The sequence below is a fragment of the Phalangium opilio genome, unplaced genomic scaffold (genome assembly GCF_054372755.1).
Source record: "Phalangium opilio isolate 3A_F unplaced genomic scaffold, DU_Popi_V2 ptg000209l_1, whole genome shotgun sequence".
Taxonomy (NCBI): domain Eukaryota; kingdom Metazoa; phylum Arthropoda; class Arachnida; order Opiliones; family Phalangiidae; genus Phalangium; species Phalangium opilio.
Window position 1 is genome coordinate 2,340,549 of NW_028324217.1, and position 21,730 is coordinate 2,362,278.

At 39.4% G+C, this 21,730-nt stretch overlaps 1 protein-coding gene across 1 annotated transcript in view; it reads right to left on the reverse strand.

The window, feature by feature from the left end:
- Positions 1-135: 135 nt before the first annotated feature.
- The window catches only part of wake (ankyrin repeat and fibronectin type III domain containing protein wide awake), a 28,099-nt gene continuing 6,504 nt past the window's right edge, over positions 136-21,730 (reverse strand). The window contains exons 2-21 of the mRNA XM_089855547.1: positions 19,089-19,203; positions 18,696-19,017; positions 15,277-15,700; positions 14,717-15,064; positions 14,111-14,649; positions 13,779-13,857; positions 8,694-8,797; positions 6,879-7,009; positions 6,425-6,503; positions 5,965-6,279; positions 5,672-5,785; positions 5,500-5,608; positions 5,189-5,435; positions 4,699-5,096; positions 4,285-4,631; positions 4,119-4,219; positions 3,726-4,046; positions 3,510-3,662; positions 3,170-3,442; positions 136-2,850 (exon numbers count right to left, since the gene is read on the reverse strand). Of these exons, the coding sequence (XP_089711673.1) occupies positions 2,179-2,850; positions 3,170-3,442; positions 3,510-3,662; positions 3,726-4,046; positions 4,119-4,219; positions 4,285-4,631; positions 4,699-5,096; positions 5,189-5,435; positions 5,500-5,608; positions 5,672-5,785; positions 5,965-6,279; positions 6,425-6,503; positions 6,879-7,009; positions 8,694-8,797; positions 13,779-13,857; positions 14,111-14,649; positions 14,717-15,064; positions 15,277-15,700; positions 18,696-19,017; positions 19,089-19,203 (5,191 nt within the window). The 3' untranslated portion in view covers positions 136-2,178. The remainder of the gene's footprint in view (positions 2,851-3,169; positions 3,443-3,509; positions 3,663-3,725; positions 4,047-4,118; positions 4,220-4,284; positions 4,632-4,698; positions 5,097-5,188; positions 5,436-5,499; positions 5,609-5,671; positions 5,786-5,964; positions 6,280-6,424; positions 6,504-6,878; positions 7,010-8,693; positions 8,798-13,778; positions 13,858-14,110; positions 14,650-14,716; positions 15,065-15,276; positions 15,701-18,695; positions 19,018-19,088; positions 19,204-21,730) is intronic.

Genomic DNA, 21,730 nt, shown 5'->3' on the forward strand with positions numbered 1-21,730 from the left:
ACGGTGTAGCAGTCGACGCAACCGAGCATTTATTTCAGAAATAGCCGAAACGATAACGGTGAAAATCCTATAACCATGTTTCAGACTTACCTAATCTGAGAAAAAGATATACTTCACGAAATTTCAAGTGTAAAATTTAAATAAATCAATTTAATATTTATTTTTTTTTTTCAAAACGATTTAATGGCTTCAAAAAAGAACAATTATGAAACTCTGGAGTTCTTTTCTTTAAAAATAAAGGAACGTAATTCCATATATTTTCAGCAGCAAAAAATATCGACAATAAAACGGTTAATGACACACCCACCTTCATTATTGTTAATTATCATTATTAATAATATTAATTCCACATTATTATTAATAAATATTATTATTGGGTTTCTTGTCATCTTTATGAACACTTTCGGTGGATTTTCGTTTGTTTTTTGAGGGGCAGAGGATTTTAATTTAACAACCAGCATCGACATGGCCTTTGCTAACAACGTTCCTTTGATACTTTCACTAACACCATAAGTAAAATTGTTCTCCATCAAGTTTATGCAACAAGCTCTGATGACGCTAAAGCTAAACAAGAACTTAATGGAGAATCATATTACTTATGCTAACACGTGTTAACAGAACTATAATCAAATGTATTGAACTAAACATAAGTGTTTTTCACTAACATCTTAAAATTTCAACAACTGTCACATGGGCCTTGGTTTAAATTAAATTATTCAAGTTTTCGTTAAGCCTAAATTTAAGACAGAATTATTTCTATAAAATTTGGGTTTCGTTAAGCCTAATTTTTACACAAAATTCGTTTAAATAAATTTAGTTTTTTTAACACGTAATTCGTTCAGTGCAATTCACCAGTTAACCTCTACGGACTTATCGCTGGTTTTTATTTTATGTCACACAACGATTAATTTAATAATTATCCTAGTAATTAACCTTCGGCGCCGTCTAACAACGATAATATTAACACCTTCAATTATTTTTAATTATTAATATCACTTGGCACCATTCTGAGCTAAAACATTTAACGGAAAATTAAATTTTTTTTTTGCTGACTCATTGCCTTATTTAAAAAAAAATTAACATAGACATGTTTGCGCGGGAAATTTACTAGATTAACCTAAGGCCATTTTTGAGGGTTTAACATCATAAAGGATAACTAGATTTTATTATAGTACGACATCTGGTGGAATTTTATACTGTAATTTTTATAATATACGCCCCATTAACAGACTGATTGGGTTTTTCTATAATTTTCCTATCTGCACGATAATTTTGGTTTTTTTTATTTTTGTATACACGTATTGGTTTTTAACTGGTTGTAATTAATTCAAACATAGATGGCGTTAGAAACATTTTCCCACATGTAATTAATGAATCGTTAGAGTTTGTAACTGTATCTCTAGTAGAGAGCCTAAGCCTCGGCCTAAACAGTAGTATAGGAAAAAGGGGTAATGTCAATACAAAACCACGTGACTCTAGTATTTCAAGGTCATAATTTAAAGCTAGGCGCGCCGAAGGGACATAGAAAATTAGGATAGGTATTTAAATCTGATAAATCAAGGGCAAATTACAAAGCTATCACTGTTTAAAGATAGGCGCTATTCTCAGGTGGCCAAAATTTGGTCAATCGATGTGGTAATAGGTTTGCAACGCCATCTATGACACAACCAGTTACGTTTAATAACATCCTTATTTTTTTAAATTTAATAATTTCATACGTTAATAATCTCCCAAAATATTCCTATAATAAAATACCAGCCAACTATTTCTTATCATTATCATATCAGTCATAATGAAAATTTTTAATTTATCTATTAGAAAAAATATATGTAGCTTCAATCAACGACTTTTAAATTAATTATTTAAATCATCACTTTAAATCCTTTTTCGAAAGAGTTTGCTGATATTTTAATGTTTGGTTGTAACGATTTTTCCTGATTTCAATACTAAATATTGTACTTACATCGATATACTAGCGACATCTATCGGTGGAAAGACGAAAGTGAGTTTAATCCGCCTTATTCCCGATGCGTGGACCAAGGCTTAATACGCCATTTTTAACTGACAAATCTTGATCAAAATGACGTGTCGTCTGCTTCAAAGTAGAAACGTTTCAATGTCAGTTAAGCCTTGGCACACGCATCGGGATTAAGGTAGCTTAATTATTTTGTTAATTATTTATTTTTCGGTACTTTCCGTTTCGGTGGAACGTCGTATAATTAATTTACCTTGAGACCACGGTTCCTCCAAGTCCATAACTAAGAAAGAGTCATCGAGGGAATGTTCCCGGGCGCCTACACGCGCTACGAGAACAAAGTCAACCAATTCGTTATTGCCGTAAATAGGTCCACCGCGACCTTTGAGGATGGTCGCCATATTAAGTTGTTTCACTACGAGGTCCACCACTTCCCTAACGGTCGTATGCGCGGATATTTGCAGACGAACGCTGGTACCTTTCGGTAAACCAGACGCGTATCCCGCGTACACCCTTATCACATCGGGAGAGTAAGTAGTCCGCGTGTAGTCCGACTGCGCCGAAGTTCCCGGGTCCGAACTAGAACCGGGGATTCGACGGTAAACACCGCTCGAATCGAAAAACCGAGCGTCGCCTTCTTTAACGGGCGATTCGAGTTCGTCCTCCGTGCCCGGGGAAGCGTCCGAGAGGAACGAATCATCTCTAACCGGGAATAAGGCCGAACCTTCAACTTTTAAGCCGTAAGTCCCCAATAAGTCGCTGCTACCTCGTCGATTGCTTAAAGACACCAGGGGTCGTTGTTGTTTCGCTGCCGACGTACTGGTACTTAAACTATCTTCCGTTCTGCTACGGTACATCCGCGAGAGAAGGTCCCCCTAATTGGTAAAGATATAGGAAGGAACCAATCAGTACTCGTGCACAAGGGCGGAGCTAGAACTAGCCTTTGCGGTTCCTGGTACCCAACTATCATTCTGGCTAATCTTCAACCCACCAATTTTACCGTTCCCAAAGGCAGAGACCAATCAGTACTCGTGCGCGATGGCGGGGCTAAAACTACGCTTTGCTAAGGTTAACGGGCCCTCTACCCCTTTGGCTATGGGAGTCACTAGTCGCTTTGTTTACCCCACAACCGAGACTGGCTTTAACTAAGAATATCCCCAATGACGCAGACACACAAACCCTATGAGAACATACCTGAAACTTTGTGTAATCATTATCATCGTCATCATCACCATCCTTGTCCAGTTGGTTCTCTGACGTCGCGGGGGAGACAGTCATGGTCATACTGTCATCCGTATCATCAGCACCTCCAACAACGATCCTTGGTCGTCTATGTGGAATAGCCGCTACACTACAAACATCATCGTCATCGTCATCATCTCCCCTTTCTGATGACGAAGACATTCCACCTCCGTCATAATCCTGGCCCGATTCGTCCGTGTCACCATTCTCACCTTTCATACCAACCTGTGACCACCCGGAAGCCATTATTAACCCCAAAACCAAGAACATACAAAGGACAAAGGTTAATTACTTGAAGTAGGTGTGACGTTGAAGCGCATCGTCGTATTTCCATCGGACTTCCGCCACTTTTGTTATGATCACCAGGCGCTTGCAATGTTGCGATAAACAGGAAGCTTTGGTCTATTTCCTCTCTTGATAACCTTCTCGCGGTCACCACGGGAACCTACAAACCATCCCCTTAATTCCCTGTTCATATCAAAGAAGGTTAAAGGTTAATGGTACTTACGTGTAACGTGCATCCTCCTGGTTCCGGTTCGGGCGGTACAACCAGTAAGGGAGATAACCTTGATGGCGAACCACCTTCCGATTTGGTTCCCCCTCGTTCACTCTCACTTCCGCCGCTACCCCCGCCACTTTTACTGGGTCTTCTTGTAAAAATCCAACATAACGCGATGCCATTCCCGGATTGGGATTGTTTATCCCGTGCAAAGGTCAAGGCGTCCATAATCCAGCGCGTACCCCTCCACGTATCGTCGACTTGCGTTTGGAATTCTTGAAGCTGCGCCAAACGTGCCTTGGCTGCCGCAACCTCAACAGCTGAGAAGGCCTGTACAAGTACAAGTGTTAGGCCTAACCTAACCTAACCTAACCAGACATTAACCGAAACTAATCCACTGACCTCTCTGTGAGCATGCTGCGCTACCATATTGTCCGTTTCCAAAATGGATGACAGACGCGAATAGCGAGCGATAAAATTTGATTGGTAGGTGCCCATATGAACTAACCAATCAATAAACAGTTCAATTACCCTCCAATTTCAAAAAATCAAGGGTATAGCTACTTACTCATTTCGAATATTTGTACAGGTAGAGGTATGAAGTCCACGCGCGTACTTAGTTCGTCATTCTGTCCAGGTACGGCGCACACATTCTCAATCGGTGGTAGTAGCAGAACTAACGTGACGTCAGAACTGAGTTCAATCACTTCTTGGTCGTAAATACGGTGACTATCGTGTAAATCCGACGGAACATCCAGATGCGATAGTAGCGTCCGAGCCCCGACTGATATTACTTTCTGAAACTTCATCTGGACATCCGTGGGTTCTGTTAAGTCAGGTTCCTGCTTTATTTCGTCACCGTTTTCGTCAGTTTCCGTTGTACGACTGAGTCGTTTCAACCAACACCACTCTTCCCTGAACATGTGATGAAAAAATAAAGTCCTTGTCCTCAATCCTAAAAGGTACAAGGCGTCAAACTCACCTGGAAACATGTGGATTATCACGTATTTTGCAATGAGGAAGTATGTTAGGTGTTTTAAGAGGAACCATGACGCGTATTAAATCAACGGAACTACGTAGTTTGACGTAACCCATATAGAGACCACGTGGTAAAGGAATGTAGCTGACTTGGTTGTACGTTATCATTTCTGGTAAGGAAGACAGTAATAGTTCCGACGCAGTGTAAGGTGTATCCAAGTCTTGGGTAGCGGTTGCCAGTAACTTCTTTTGAATTTTGGTCAAAGGTAACCAACGAATCGACAAGGAACTAATAGATTTAGGGTCAGTCACGTGACGAACTGTGCATAGAACAATTGTCCCCTCGCTATCTTTTAAGGGCTTGTAGAATAAGTGTCCGATGTCTTGGATACCAAGAGCGTTCTGACGCGAAATCAGGGTTATTAGTTAGGGTTGTGACCATGGAGGCTGAGGGTTGTGACCAAGGAGGCTAAGGGTTGTGACCAAAGGCTTACCTGCATCTGTTCAACTGCTTGTAATAATTTACTGCGAAAATGTACGTTCGAGGCGCTGTGACTTCGTTCCATGTCTTGTCTAAGGGCTTTAACGTCTTCCCACGTACAGGCCACCTTCATTAGCCAATGAAAATCCATCTGTAAGGATGCGGGGTACGTTTCATCAACTTCCACAACAGGTAAGACTTCTTCGGTGGTCACTAGAACCCGATCTTCGTTGTACAAAAGGCAGGACAGGAATACGCCTCTGAAAAATGTTTTTCAGGTATTTTTTCAGGACTTAATGGGGGACAGTTTTAACACTAACTAACCGTTTCATGGTTTTTTGGAACTTGGGGGCAGACGTGAAAAGGTTTTTAATGCTCTTGCGAACAAGCCTTCTCTGCTGTTGCGGAGTGCTATCTGATAGGTCTAGAGTTGCTGCATGAAAGTAGTTCCAAAGATTAATTACTAAATGTACCTAAGGTAGCGGAGTACACTTACATTTAACTCCAGAGGAATGTTCGGGTCTAGAATTGATTATTTGATGAAACAGGTCGTCTAACTTGCGTACGCGTCCCGCTGTTCTTGATGGAATGTCCTCTTCGTCGCGCCAACCTAAAAGACAAAGATATCATCATGACCTTGATGAACAGATAGAGGTTAAGGTCGTTCTAAAAGAAAAGGGTTAAACTCCAAAAGAACAACAACAGGGTTCAAAGACACTCCAAAAGAGCAACAACTGGGTTCTAGATCGGCCAAGGACATCAAGGTATAAGGACACTATCACGACTTACTGGAAGGAGTTGCGCATGACGGCGTTGAAGTTTGAAAATCACTGAAACCCTTCATGTTCCCGGCCGCAACACGGACGTAGTACGGTGTCCCCTGATCCAAGTCTCCGATGGTCATCTCTAACTTGTGCAAATCTACCACTTCCCTGGAACCAGCCAGGGGTTCCGATTCAAAATCCGGACTAGTGCTCCATTGAACTTTGTACTTCGTGACCAGATTCTCGGCTGTACTGGTTGTCTCAGATTCCTGAAAGATGACCCTCAAGGCGGTTGTCCCAACAACTTCGATGTTGATTGCCTTTGGTGGATCAGGAATACCTGCAAGTACAATGTTAACAGTTCTCAGAGAGAGATTGAGAGAGAGTGAACCAATGTGTGGTAATGTGGTCATAGTAAGAACTGAACCTTAAGAGTATCTATTGAAATGTATTGGTTCTAAGTCAATAAACAAACGATAACTTACAAATACTGTCGAAACCAGTTTTCATTCTTTTGAGCAAATTTTCTCGTCTTTCCCAAACCGCCAATTTCTTTTCTTTTTCCTTAAATATTAATTAAAAGTTGTTTTTAAAACTTAAACTTTACTTTTAACTTAAAGGGACTCAAAACAAGTCGTCCTAGGGTGGGTAAAATTATTTGAAACACGTCAGAGGCACCACGTGACTAAGGAAAGACGTGGTTCAAAGAAGGATAGTACGTTTTTTTCCAAATCTACCACACCACTTCGTGGAATTGGCACAAACACAAGGACTTGGTGTCCATCCATGAGTCCCACTCCATGTGGACTCTGAGTCTTTATATCTTGGTGTCACGTGGTGCCTGTGACGTATTTCAAGTAATTTTAACACAACTGTCTTCGTCTTTGGAGTCCCTTTAAGTAGTTGAAAAAAAATTAACAATTAAACAGAATGGCGTACTTTTAGTAAGGCTGCGGATAACGTCCCGTTAGTGGTGGCATTTTGAACACAGGTGTTCAAATCTTGCACGCAACGTTCCGCTTCTTTGACCAAATTATTCAGCTGATTCGAACGTGCTTCTTTACTGGGAACTAAGTGAAATAATGGCAAATTACGACAGAGTTTTACTACAAACAAGTTGTTCATGTTTCTGTTTAAATTTTTTCTTTCAATGTCATGTTTTAAAGAAATGTCATTTGAATACATTTTCAAATTCAAACTATTGTTTCCAAAATATTATTAAAACAATATTAGTAAAATAACAACTTATAAATTCCGGGTTCGTTAAAGTACAAGGTGTTCTATAATTACCCCAACCCTTTTTGTAACACCCCTATATAATTAAACACTGCTTTATTCTAATTAAACAATACAATTACATTTAATTAAAACACTAAAGGTCATTAGCCCCGAACGTGAGGATGATTGTCATATTTAATAATACAAGAAAAATAAAAAATAAACACCGATCATTTTTCGTTCTTTTTTTTTAATAAACGAGTTTATGGATCCATCATTTTAACCTCTGAAATTTAGGGCTAAGCAATTTACTTACAACTTTGGGGGAATTTTTTCCTATTGAACTCATTGTGTGAGTTTACGACGCAAGTATTTTATGAGGATGTTCTGTTCTCAAAGCGATGATGACCCATTTATTTCAATAATATATTTATTATTATCACGATGATTTAATGAGAACAATATTTTGCAGTTCAGGAATTAATGATTCTAATTATATTTCACACCTATCTTAATGATTTAATAATGCGAAAATAAGTGTTAGGTATAAACATTACGTTGTATATTTAGTTTCTGGAGAATGTCCTTATTTGTACATATTTATTTATATATATATATATATATATAGTTGAACTCATTTAGAAATAAATAAATAAATAAAAACTAAATATAATGGTTTTTTTAAAAATACCTTATTTTAAAATAGTTGTATACAGGGTGTTTATTAAAAAATGTGTGGGGGTAATTATAGGACCGAAGTATAGGTACATGAGTGGGATGCGTGGATGGTTCTATGGGAAATCAACTGAATTTTGAGTGAATCGATGAAATGATAAATGTAATAAGTTCTATGAGCAGCCCTAAGATTTTAATTGAGCCCCCACAAGGGAATGCATGCACCCCCTAACCCACAAGTTACAAATAAACATTGGAAAAGTGTTTATGATTGGATGACCCCTTTGCATTGCCTGTTCAGTTTCTTACGTTAAATTTAAGGGATGATCCAATCATAAACACTTCTCCAATGTTCATTCGCAACTTTTGTTAGGGGTGCACATGCATCCCATGTGTGGGGGGCTCAATCAAAATCTAAGAGCTGGTCATAGAAATTACATTTAACATTTTCGATTCACTCAAAATTCAGTTGATTTCCCATAGAACCATCCACGCAATGCATCCCACTCATGTACAATACTTCTGTCCTATAATCACCCCCACCCCTTTTTGGAGAACACCCTGTAGAATTTCAACCTACTTGTGAGGTTAAGCTATCTATTTATCTAAAGTCTCTAAATATCATTTACTTAAGTATTCAAATTTATATAACTTTAAAAAGCAGGTAGGTAGGTGTCAAAGAACTCCACCCAAATAATATGCAAATCATTAAAACGTATAACCTAAAACTGCCAGAAGCGAAATTGTGTTAAAAATGAGACCGTGGTTTCGTATGGAATTTTTAATGAATGACGTCAGGGGCGACAAGAATCCCTTATTAACAGCCAAGTAATTAAAAAATAATAATTATTCAGTACTTACACCTGTAGCTTTCTTTAGCTCCGTATGTTTGTAGAAGCTTCACAATCGCCACATTCGAGGTCATGACCGCTACGTCCAATGGTGTAAAGCCGTCACCGTTCACGCTGTCAAAGACACAGACAATCGGGGAACGTTGTTTAACTTTCAATTTTTAATTAAGTACGATCCTATCACGTGACTCTACACGTGATGACAATTAACTTGACAATTAAGTACCAGGGTTGCAGGACATCAATGTATCATCGCAAAAAAGGCCACGAAACCTTTGGACTTTAAGGAGACAATATTGTTCCAATTACTTATCAATTCCACTGTAATACTATCACATCACGTGACTTGTACACGTCACAAACGCAACTTGACAATAACCAGGGTATCAATACATTAATAAAGGCCACGAAACCTTTGGACTTCAGTAGAGACAACTTGTTTTTATTTTAACTTTTCCAATTACTTATGAACTCCACCGTAATAGATCACATCACGTGACTTGTACACGTCACAAACGCAACTTGACAATAACCAGAGTTGACAACAACACCTTTTCGTTTCAAAAAAGGCACCAAAACCAACTTCTACATATGGTTTTCTTTTAATTGGACTTCAGGAGCCCTAATTAAATCTATACCGTAATACGATCACGCCACGTGACTTGTACTCGTCACAAACGCAACTTAATTGACCACAACAACACCTTCACCGTGTCACAAAAGGCGCGAAACCAACTTCTATAAATATATGGTTTTACTTGTACTTCACTTGAAGACGAAATGAAATCTAAAGCTACCTCGTTGTAAAAGCATTCGATATTTGTTTGAATTTTTATCCTGGTTGTTCCTTAGTTACGACGAAAGTTAAGGGCGCGTTTGAATTTGGATTAATTGTCGTTTTTCCCTGATTTTGATAGGTCATTTTGATTTGGACTGTCTTTAATCGTCTTCGCGTGCATGCAAAAACGGCGCGAGCTCGAACTGAATCGAGCCTAGATAGATACCGAGAAAAACGTGTTCGCTTAATAGTTGACCTAGACTGAAAAACAACGCGAAATTTTTGCGCCTTTTAACAAGCTGGACCCTCTCAATTAATTCCCATTTTCACTCTTGCTTTTTTTTGATAAGTTTATAAGTGATATGTTCCTTCCATAAGTATGAATGGCACTACCTATCCAAGTTCGTAATGCTACTGAGATGGACTCACAGTACTCAAGATAACTAGTTCGAGAAGGAGAACGACAATTAAGCCAGTCAATTGAAGTCCTACCTGCTACACTCGGTGCAGGTGGTTAATTAATTTTGCAGCTAGGACCAAGTTCCATCTAGGTCCTATTTAGTCTGAACTTACTAAGTTACCCAAATTTGAGAGCAGCGTCTCACTCACCAGGCGTATGTCGCTTTACCCTGAATCTATGACCTCCCTACTTCAATCACTTCAAAATTACAAGCTACAGCTTCTAAGTTACCAGAATTTACAAACTTATGGATGGAACATATCTTATGAACTTATGCTATCACGATTAAACTTCTTAGAACCACTCCTTTCCTCAGTCACGTGGTGCCTGTGACGTATTTCAAATAATTTTCACCCACCCACCAATGCCTTCTTAACAATTCCTTTACAACACTATCATTAATCTCCTCAGTGTACATCATCACCTCATACAAATTACTACATAAGCCACAATGATATAAACCTCTCCATGTAACAATAGTAGGGGACGAAGCTAAAAAATATTGGGTTCGTTTAGACTTAAGAAAACCATTCTGGAATGGGAGATATATTTTTCTCTTTATAGCAAGTTATTAAGAATGGTCGGGGGAAATCACAGGTTGTCTAATAATATTGCGTAAGGCGGGTGGCAATATATTGAAAAGAAGTCCGAACGTCGAGCCCCAAAACCGGTGTTGAAAAATATACGCGAAAAAGGTACGGGGGGGGGGAAATCATCATACTACACAAAGAATTATATTATCTTTTGTAAAAGGAATATAAACTCGGCACCGTCTACCTTTCCTTCTATTAAACACTTCGTAGTGTAAAGAATAATTGCCGGTATTACGATTCCTCAATTCTCAAGTGTTGATAACCTTCACTGTACCGTGACTTGTAGGCTTGTATGTACGTGGAAAAGAGTGTGTTAGGCCTAATTTGCTTTTCTAACGGTTTAAGATATTTATTATGAAGTTTATGTCCATCAGTTGAAGTAAATCTATATGCCACGTGATGTTTTTCTATTTTTAAAGCGCGGAATTACAAAATTCAATAACAAACAAAGGCTTAACGAATGGTAGGGTATTATAAAAGTTGGTGATATTGCAAGTTTCTTAAAAAGCGCGCGAAATTAAGATATATTTAAAAACAAAGGCTTAACGAATGGTAGGGTATTGGTAAATCACGTGATATTGCAACTTTATAAAAGCCCGCGTAATAAAAAACTTCCAAAGGCTTAAAGAGTGTTAATGTATATGCAAAGCACGTGATATTGCAACTTCGTAGCCTAAATAAAATTGAAAAACAAAGGCTTAACAAATATTTGGTGGACACACAAAGAGCGCGAAATTATAGAAAATTCAAAAACAAAGGCTTAACGAAATGGAACAACAACTTCAACTAATGGACATGGACATGAACTTAACGATTTTGTTTTCTAATGGACTTTGTATTATTTACTTAATTATCGGAACAAAACGTGAATTAGGCTTAACCGATATTGTTTCGCTATACGTATCTAATCGATGTTTCTTTATTCAAGCATTGTCAATTTAATGGACAGGATCTCGAGCAGTTTCGTGCCCCGTTACGAACGTGATTTAAGTAGGATCAGCAGTTAAAGGTTTTGGTTGAGTAATTTCCCTATGGATTTTACTCTTAAACGCTGATACGCTAATCTAATTTATATATTTTTATTTTCTTTTTTTTTTTTTGTTTTAGTAACGGGTAAAAGGCTTACCGAAATGAATTTAAGCTAATTATTTTGAAAACGGCAAATAATTGGGTATAATATTTGGTATAGGTAGATAGTGTGAATGCATTAAAGGGGGTTAAAAGATTTCCTGCCCCCGTTTCTTAACTTTAACTGCGCATGCGCTTCAGGGTTAATAGTATTTTGTTATTAGAGCATCTGCTGAATGCATCATTCAGGTAATTGAATAGACACAGAATAATACAAGCTTTTGAGTATGTCTATTGTAGATAGCGTAGTTGAATAACTTGAATTGCCACTCACAGATGACTGGCAACACTTAAAGCACACTGCCTATAGAGTGGTACCAAGAAGTGATATGTAGTTTATTAGGGAGAAGGTATAAATTCGCCTCCACATTTATAATCTAGCTTTATCTCCAGTCCAAACGTAGACGTAGTCTGTCCGGACTGTTAATCGCGGCCGCCTCTAAATTACAACCAGCTGCAGCATCTCATTGGTTCTTGAAATTTCGTGCACGTCAGCGCGACGCGAATAATGAAAATTACAGTCATATTTTCCGACTGAGGAGAGGCCGCGAAATAGCCCGGGACCTCCTTTTACGTCCCCCCTTGTATTTTGAAAGGGGGACTGGCTGGGACTATGGCACGCGCGAATTAATACTTAGGCATCTTCTACCTTCTCCCTAATAAACTAGATATCACTTCTTGATGGTACTAAGAGGTTAGGAGCTACGGGGACGTGAGATCAATATTGGTATAGTCAAAATTGTATGGCCTGAGCTGACGACTTTCAATATGGTCTCCAAAACCGTGACGTCACGAGAAAGTTCGTAATAGCAGACTACATTGCGGCCAGTATTCAGAAAACCCGTAAATAAGACAAAATAAAATAAAATTGTCAGTCTAAGTTCTCAGACGAATGGAAAAAAAAAATGGTATAGCGACAATGATCTGTTGACGTCATTGAGGAGTGAGTTGACGACACCCGGCGGGGTTTAGAGACGGTCCCAGAATTAATAGGATAGCGACGGTAACTCAATAAAATATGCGTTCTAAGTCCTCTCTAATGTTTCCCCAGGGTAAACGACATAGAGACTCTTCAGTCTCAGACGAGTGCTATACAAACCTATATCGAGATTGAGCGGCAAAATGCGCAATAAGCCCTAACACCCCCAGCATAAGTAAAATAATTAACCTATAAGAAAATATCTTCGTTTCAAAAGTCGGGGTCTGTTATTTGACCCCGTTGTTTTCTTGAGACAGAGCATGCGCACAGTATGTGGACAACAAACACGTGTAAATTATGGTATGGCTTCAAACAATACGGACTTCTGTTAACGTTGAAGCCCTATCTAATGTCTTTGTTGTCCACGTACACTCCTATAAATGTTCCGTCTTAAGTTTCTTAACGCTAAGATCATGCAGACGATACTGCTATCCCCTCTTAAGAGCTAGTTTAAGACTTGGCTATACAAAATTTGAAAATACTTTTGGTGACGTTGTTGGCTGCATAATTACACATAACCTACGGGTCTTTTCGGTTCTCGCATCTGAACGCACCCTTTATCATAGCAGTCGAGAGTTTTCGGCCCCCATAAATAAAAAAAACCCTAAAAGTGGCCCGGGGTAGGGGTACCCAAGAAGGTACGAGCCTTGACCGAATTGTCCCCACCTTCTCTTGACGGCCCTGCCCTTTAAGACGTCAACAAAAACAGTAAAACCATGCCGAACAACTATTCATGGTTGTACTTCACTTATCCGAGTTCCTAGATGTCCAAGTCCTTCCGGGACAATTTATTAGTAACTTAGAGGAAGTATTTATTAACTTATGTCTAGACTTCGTGCCATCTATTTCACGCAATTCCTAATTTAAGATTGGACTAGAAGGAAAAAGATATCTGACGTTCTTAACTGAAAATCATTCAGAGAAAGATTCCTCACTAATGCATTAAAACTGCTTAAAATAAATTCAGATTGACGTCATACGTCGCCAAAAAGGTCACGTGATTAATATTGCTATTAATATAAGCCATAACGGATATCATCAAAATAAGATCTCGTACTTTTTCCGTGAAATTATAGCTTCAATTAAAGGGATAGCGTCACGCGTTTAAATTAAAGGGATAGTAACACCCATTGAAATTAAATAAAAACTTTCCTTACCTATTTACATCCACGTCAGTAGTTTCCAGTATTTTTTGGGCTCGGTCGTAAAGATCTTGTTCCACTGAGACAAATAGGGCTGAAATGAAAATTAATTAGTTTTAATTAAGTTAATTTAAATAACATTTCCAGGTTTTAAATTATTGTTCAGGCCTAAAGCTAGTTTTCAATGTTATTGTATTATAAACAAGTCAATTCTTTTCACCACTGATAAAATTTCCTGATTTTCCCTGACTTTCTTGGCCTATTTTTAAACTCCCTGACTTTCCCTGACGTATCACGTGTCAACCCAGCTGATTATTAAAAAAAACACTGCTTGTACAATTTCTCACCTTGTAGATCAATATTGAACTTGCTCCATTTCTCCAATTTCTTTTTCTCGGCTTTACTTAAGGGTATCATGGTGTCCAGCACCAATTCCAAGCTATTTCCGGCCGTCGTAGAGACACTTCCGGTTTTCAAGGCTGTCGCGGCAGTCCCGACAATGTTACTTCCCTTCGTCAACCGATTGGGTACGCTGGGCGAATTGGTGATGGCGCCTCTTCGTCCAGCCGGACCACCGGGAGGTGGAACTGACGTGACCCCGATCAGGAAAGGGTCCGAACCACCCAAGGGGCTATCTAGGGCAGAAATTGGTTCCACTCGGACGACGGGTAAGACGGGAAGGGCGCTGGGGGGAGGCGGTGCTGGTGGAGGTGTGGGGCGACCACCACTTCCGGCGATTGGTGATGAACAAGAGGAAGAAGGTGAGATACGACGCGAGGAAGGTGAGTCATTGGTACCACCGTCCTTAGAAGCGTCTTGATTGTTATCTTCCGACGCGTTGTCATTGTGAATACTGTCGATGCTAGCGGATCTCTTTAGCAGGACGCTAAAACGTCATCGAGAGATCTTAGGTACCAGTTCGAATAGACCATTAGAAGAACTTAGTCACTTACCTATGAGCAGCCGCTTGCCAAGATGACGCGACCGAAGATCCACTTGACGAACCGAATCCTTTCTTGCTAGATTCGTTCGACGAGGAGGTAGTTTTGGAAGATGCTTTATCCCTGGACATCAGCAACCGGGCCAGCTTGGCCAAACTGGCTCGGGAACCGCTGCCACCTTCCGATTTGCTTTTAACAGGTGGGGTAGGGATAGGCATGCTCGTATTGATTATCATGGCTGCCGCGTTGGAAGATGACGAACTGCAAGTTGATGAGACGCTGTGACGGGGTGAGACGTTTGGGGACTTACTTCCGGTTATACTGTGAGCCGTTGCGCCACTAGCACCGGATAAGGAAGACCTAGAAACAGAGCGTGTGGACAAAAGAGAATTTATGAACTAGAAAAAAGGTACATTCCGTGGTATGTGGACAACTAAGACTTAAATTAAGATATGGTTTCAAACACCACGGACTAATGGTATCTTTGACGCCATATCTAATACACATGATACTCCGTCGTAATCGTATTTCAAGCACCACTCCCGGTTTGAAAAGGATCAAGGAATAATTACCTCGGTGAACTACTGTTTCCGTTGTACTTGTGTTGTGACTCTTTGGCGTCCTTGTTGTCGCTACCTCTTCGCCTCCTTCTTCTTCTCCATTTGCTACTCTTGGCACCGGCTTCCAAGTCCTGGGAGACAGCCTCACACTCTTCCAAGGTGCGAGTCGATTCCTCGGCTTCGTCCGCCACCGACGATCTTTTGTCCTTCTTTCGTTTCTCAAAGGGACTGGACGCTCCAACACCACCACCTCCCAGACCAGCACCTCCTAAGTTGTCCGGAGAGGAAACACTAATGGCCACGACCGAAACGCCACTCTGAGCGGTCATGGAAGACGAAGAATTCCTTCTTGATGATTCCGCGCCTTGACCGATGATCGATTCTTGATCGTAGACCACCACGGCTTTCGATGACTCCAAAACTACGCTCTGCCATCCTGCAACGACAAAAAAAATTAAGATAGGTGGTTAAATCTAACGTAATAGGTGTGATGTTCAAAATGGTCATCTACGCAACGGTTCTAAATACATTTCGATAGGGTCTTGAAAATGATCTTGGAAATCAAATAATTTCACGTCGAATCCGTCATAGGGGACAAGTTAAAACCTTGAGATTGTCACAGCCCAAATTGTTGTTGTTAGTGTATAACCATAAAATGCGTTCCATAAGTTTGTCACTGGTTAAAAACTGGAGCTTGTCATGAAGTTATTGAAGTAAGTCATAGATTCAAGGTAAAGAGACGCCTGGTTTTGGCGCTGTCAAATTTGGGCTTAGTAATGCAGACTAAATAGGACCTAGATGGTAGTCCTGCAAAATTAACCACCTAGTGTGGGACTTCAATTCTCGTTTTCGTCGTTCTCGAACTAGCTCGAGCTGTTAGGCCATCTCTAGCATTACGAACTTGTATAGATAATGTCATACTTATGGAAGGAACATATCACTTATAAACTTATGGTATAACAGAATTCTGGCGAAAAGTGGTTTACAAAACTGATATATTGAGGTAATTACTCCCCCAATTAGAACCCTTAAAATTATAATGGCCCAAATTATCCCGAATACAATGACACTTGAACCATTACGATAAAAATACACGTGACATTTCCACAATAAAGCGTTCTAACCTTCAATATAAAACAAACCAATAAATAAATAAACACAAGAAAAAACAACACCCACTTGTCTTTGCCTTCGATTTAGAACTTCGCCGTTTGAAAAAAGAATAGACCAACTGTGTCGCGGTGGTGACATTGGATATAACTTTAACATCATTAGTGGCCACAAACATTTTGGGTTAATGAAATTCAGCACATACACGCGATAAGTAAAGAAAAAACTAAACTCGAGTTCCTAAAACACACACACCGAACTTCGAGACTTCCAAGTAAAAATAGTTCGGAAGTACCTTAGCGTACCGGAAAACATCTTCCGTTTTTTAGTCGTTCCTAACTCTGAAGTTAGTAAGTTGAAAAAAAGGTTCCCATTGCGGTTTTTTATTTTTGCTGAAATCATCCCCCCTTAACACATGTGACATACAGCACGTGGTTCCTTCCGGTGTCTCTCTGTTCTCTCTAGGGAAAAACGGAAGTAAAAGACTTGCACGGAACGCTAAGAGGAAGAGGCAACATCACCGGAAGTTAAGAGGACCTTACTAAGCGTGTCCGAAACGACGAAGAGAATACGTAGGGGATTTAAACCAAAAGGACAACGAGACGTAGGCATAGAGATGAAGGCAATTGGGAAATAGGATAGTTTCGCTTAAATACAGATGTTTTCTACCATTTTTTTTCAGTTTTACCAGGAATTCATACAGCTACTAGGAATGATTGTGTTCCATGCTAATTTCTATGTTTTTCAGGTATAACTATAAAGGGGCTTGAGAACTTACTACACGTCACGCCAAGGTCATAATTATGATTTCGTCTTTCTAACTCTTATTTCATTGGTTGGTATCAACGCGAGCTCCTAGACGCGTAATACGCAAGGTGCAACAGGCAGCGAGACGGATTATTAATTCGCTATGGGTATAATTCGTCATACATAATGATTAGTCTAGCTATAGCTCCTCCCACAAAGCACGCCTAGATACCTTGAGAAATTAAAATGGCATGTACACAATGATTCATTCCTAGTAGCTGTATCTATTCCTGGTGATATATCAAGTAATCATCGTTTCCCCTGACTTGAGTTCAAAACTCCACCGCTCAATATCGAACCCGAACCCAACCTAGGACTCGTACATCCACTCCCACAACACAGCTGCTAAATAAAAAATAAGAAACACAGATGTCTGGCTGGTTTCTATGTTTACAAGCACGCTTGCATCTGGGCCTTACCAGACATAATCGCGTTAAGAAACAACACCCTGGTGACCCCCTTTAGTCTCTGGATAATGTATGTTTAAATGCTCATCCCTAGTTAGTTAGTATGGTCTGGACAAAGTTCATAGCAATTAGATTAATTTGAGGTTATTTTGGTATAAGGTCATGGATATTGTAAAAGGTCTCTATGCAGGGACTGGGAAAACTTAGATCAAGTGATTTCTTACATTGTCGATCTGCATGCATTATTTTCTGGTATATCAAGGTCACTTTCAAGAAAATTATTAATAACCGTACTAACACTCACTGAAATTATAATTTATGTTAATTTATTCATCAAAAAGAAAAAGAAATTCTTCTTTGATGGTAATCTTTAGAGTTAAAAAATGTTAATGATTTTTAACCATTAGATAGTTGCATCAGATTTTTAAGATTCGCGCAAGTGTCCCTTAGGATTTGAAACATTTCAGGCAAGTCTAGGGTTAGGGATAATCTCTTAAAACGGTAAATCTTCATCTGTTTTTCTAAAGGCTTTTTTGTTACAACAAAGAAAGAAGTTTGGGTAATCTTTGACCTTTAGTTGCGTATTACGAAGATTGTTTTTTTTTCTACTTAAGCCTGCACGATTCCAAATAGCCCCTTTTTTAAATTCGTAACCACGACTCGGTACTTTGTTCTACCATAAGTTTATAAGATATGTTCCATAATATAAGTTTGTTAATCTCTGGTAACTTAGAAACTGGAGCTTGTAATTTTGAAGTGATTGAAGTAGGGAGGTCATAGATTCAGGGTAAAGCGACATACGCCTGGTGAGTGTGGCGTTGCTGTCAAATTTGGGTAACTTAGTAAGTTCAGACTAAATAGGACCTAGATGGAACTTGGTTCTGCATGCAAAATTAATAAACCACCGAGTGTAGTTAGGACTTCCAATTCTCACTAACGTCTTTGTCCTATCAATGTTCCTTCCATCTTAATCCTTTACCAAGCAGACGATACTGCGAACCTCCCCCACCTTTTGAAAAGGGTCTGTCTATCTCTGTATTATTTTGACGACATTAGTCGTTGCAAACTTAAGGCTATTATTATAGACTTGTGTATGAAATAATATACCTTTATTTTTGCTTGGTGATTGTCCTTCCGTTTGCTGTGGAACGTTTTCTCGAAGGTATTTCTTTTCCGTCGGTGATGTAGCAGGTGAGGGTGGTTCGACCCAAGGTTCTTTAATGGCGACAACGCCGCCATTACCGCAACTTTCCTCCTCCCGTTTCTGATCTTCCTGACCTTTGACCTCTGATTCTGGTAACCTTAATACTTCCTCTTGTTCGTCCTCTTCAACGATGTCCCCAGTGACACTTGTACCGTCCTCCTCTTCACGTTGCCGGCGTTGTTTATTTTTCTGGTCACGGTATTGGTGCCGTGATTCAAGTTGAGCCTGAGTAGTAATTAGATTAATTGTTATTATTGTCTGAAAATATTCTTAGTTAATTTAAGTAATTTACTAACTTGTAAAAGTCCAATAGTTGGACTTATTATGGCCGGCAGTGTTTTAGCCCTGAGCAGAGGAGCTGGTAATGAGATGGGTGGACGCTTTTTCCCAATTGGTTTGTCGGACACGTGACTGTAATGAGTTTAAACAAACAAACATTAAATGACCATAGTCTTTCGAAAGTTTTTGAGAAATTATGTTTGACCAACTAACTGTTGATTAGTATCTCTAATTTCGAAAATCAAGATTCTGGTTCATGAGTAAATTGTTTCAGAAGTTAATAGCTCCAATCCTGTGAAGTATAAGACTCAAAGAGTTCATTATCTGCTACGCAGCTTGTTTAATAGTTAGGATTTCAGCGCCATCTACGTAACGGCGTTTCTTTTTCAAAATGTAAAGCCTATATTGTTATACTTCACAGTATAGCTAGCATTCATTAACTTCTGATCAATCGAAGGTCAAAAACCTGATTTGACCTTCAAGTTAGATGGGTAGGGTATGCTACGTTACAGGTATGGAGATTACTACTCCATTTCACAGGTATGTTTGCTCCATGAACCACTAACAAGACCGTACAAAGCTGTACTGATATCTTAGTGGCAACCTCAATGTAAATACCTTTCATAAAACCCAAGCCAGTATACATCGTAAAAAGGTATTGTAGAATAGCTTTAACAACGCAACGTGAACCCTAGCAACTTCCACCTTGGTAAACTTTATTACTAAACATAATCCACTACACCCCCATCCGGGTTTACGGGTTTATAACCAACCATACCACACTACAGATACGACGATAACATCCCAATAAAACAACGCAAAACCATGTATCTCTGCATTTAATACATAATAACAGTTACGTGGTTTCGCCACGAAGATATACAACTACTACATGCAGGTCCCTATAACGCCCTAACTTCTTTTACAGGTCATTACCGGAGACCATGAGAGGACAGCGGCCGTGTTATAGAGGACCATAGTAGAGCTAGACGATCCAAGCATTAATAATAACTACATACACAACGCTAGGCGGGAGTGCTTCCTGGGTAGGGTTGGGTTGGGTTGGTTAGGTTGGGCAGAGACCATTACGGAATACTTTGTAAGTTTAGTCATAAGTTTATAAGTGATATGTTCCATCCATAAGTATGAATGGCACTACCAATACAAGTTCGTAATGTGAGAGACTTACAGTACTCGAGATAACTAGTTCGAGAAGGAGAACGACGGAATTAAGCGAGTCAATTGAAGTCCCATCTACACTCGGTTGGTGGTGGTTAATTAATTTTGCAGCTAGGACCAAGTTCCATCTAGGTCCTATTTAGTCTGAACTTACTAAGTTACGCAAATTTGACAGCAGCGCCACCTCACCAGGCGTACGTCGCTTTACCCTGAATCTATGATCTCCCTACTTCAATCACTTCAAAATTACAAGCTCCAGTTTCTAAGTTACCAGAGATGAACAAACTTATGGATGGAGCATATCTTATGAACTTATGGTTTAGTATATAGAGTCCAGACAGAAAATAACCTGACCAACAGGTAGCGAGTTATAAGGAGACAATAAACCTTTTTACACGCAAGGGGAAGCTTTACGAGAGGCCAAAAGACTCAAAGAGATGTAATGTTACCACTCTTTTTAAATATACTGGGTCTGGTACGATTATATGGAACGCTCACACACTGGTTAGGCTTAAATTATGACTAAAGATCAACAACACATTTTTATACTTTGTTCCATCAAGAGCTTCATTCAGAAAGTAACTAAACTATTTAATAAACCTATAGTGTATAAGTATGGGTCTACCATATGGGCTTTATAGTATTTGGAATAGATTCTTCTCATAAATAAGGTGGAATCTCTTGCTTGCGAACTTTGTTTTTTGTAAGACGGAATATTATGGTAGGCTATGATGGTTTTTCGCAGATACGACACCAGGTGGCACCCCTATCTGTAAAATACACCGCCAGTTGGCAAATATTTACGATAAATACACAGCTAGATGTCACACCCCTATGCGAAAAATACACCGCAGTTCATGGCCTACTGTGATGTCTTTCCATAGATATCACAGTAGGACATGGTTTCCGTTTTGGTAAATCAGCCACTAGATGGCGCACCTCTACGAGATATACAACGCTAAATGTCACCTCTATGCGAAAAATACACCGAAGTTCATGACCTACTGTGATGTCTTTCCATAGATATCACAGTAGGACATGGTTTCCGTTTTGGTAAATCAGCCACTAGATGGCGCACCTCTACGAGATATACACCGCTAAATGTCACCTCTATGCGAAAAATACACCGAAGTTCATGACCTACTGTGATGTCTTTCCATAGATATCACAGTAGGCCATGGTTTCCGTTTTTAATAAATCCGCCACTAGATGGCGCCCATCTGCGAGAAATACAGGCGTTTCTAATAAAACGCGCAATCACGAGAAAGTGCGCAATAGGGGACTGCGCATGTTACCAGTAAAACCAACGTCTCCCGAATAAACCATTAGTTACCTAAATCAATTAATTTAAACTCCTTATATATTTAAATCCTTTTACCGATAGGAGAAAAAAAGGCGTGGCGAACAATCTTCTTACAATCCAGCACAGTCCCTAATTACCATCCCCGAAATAAAAAACGATCTAGAAGTTCTAACCTAT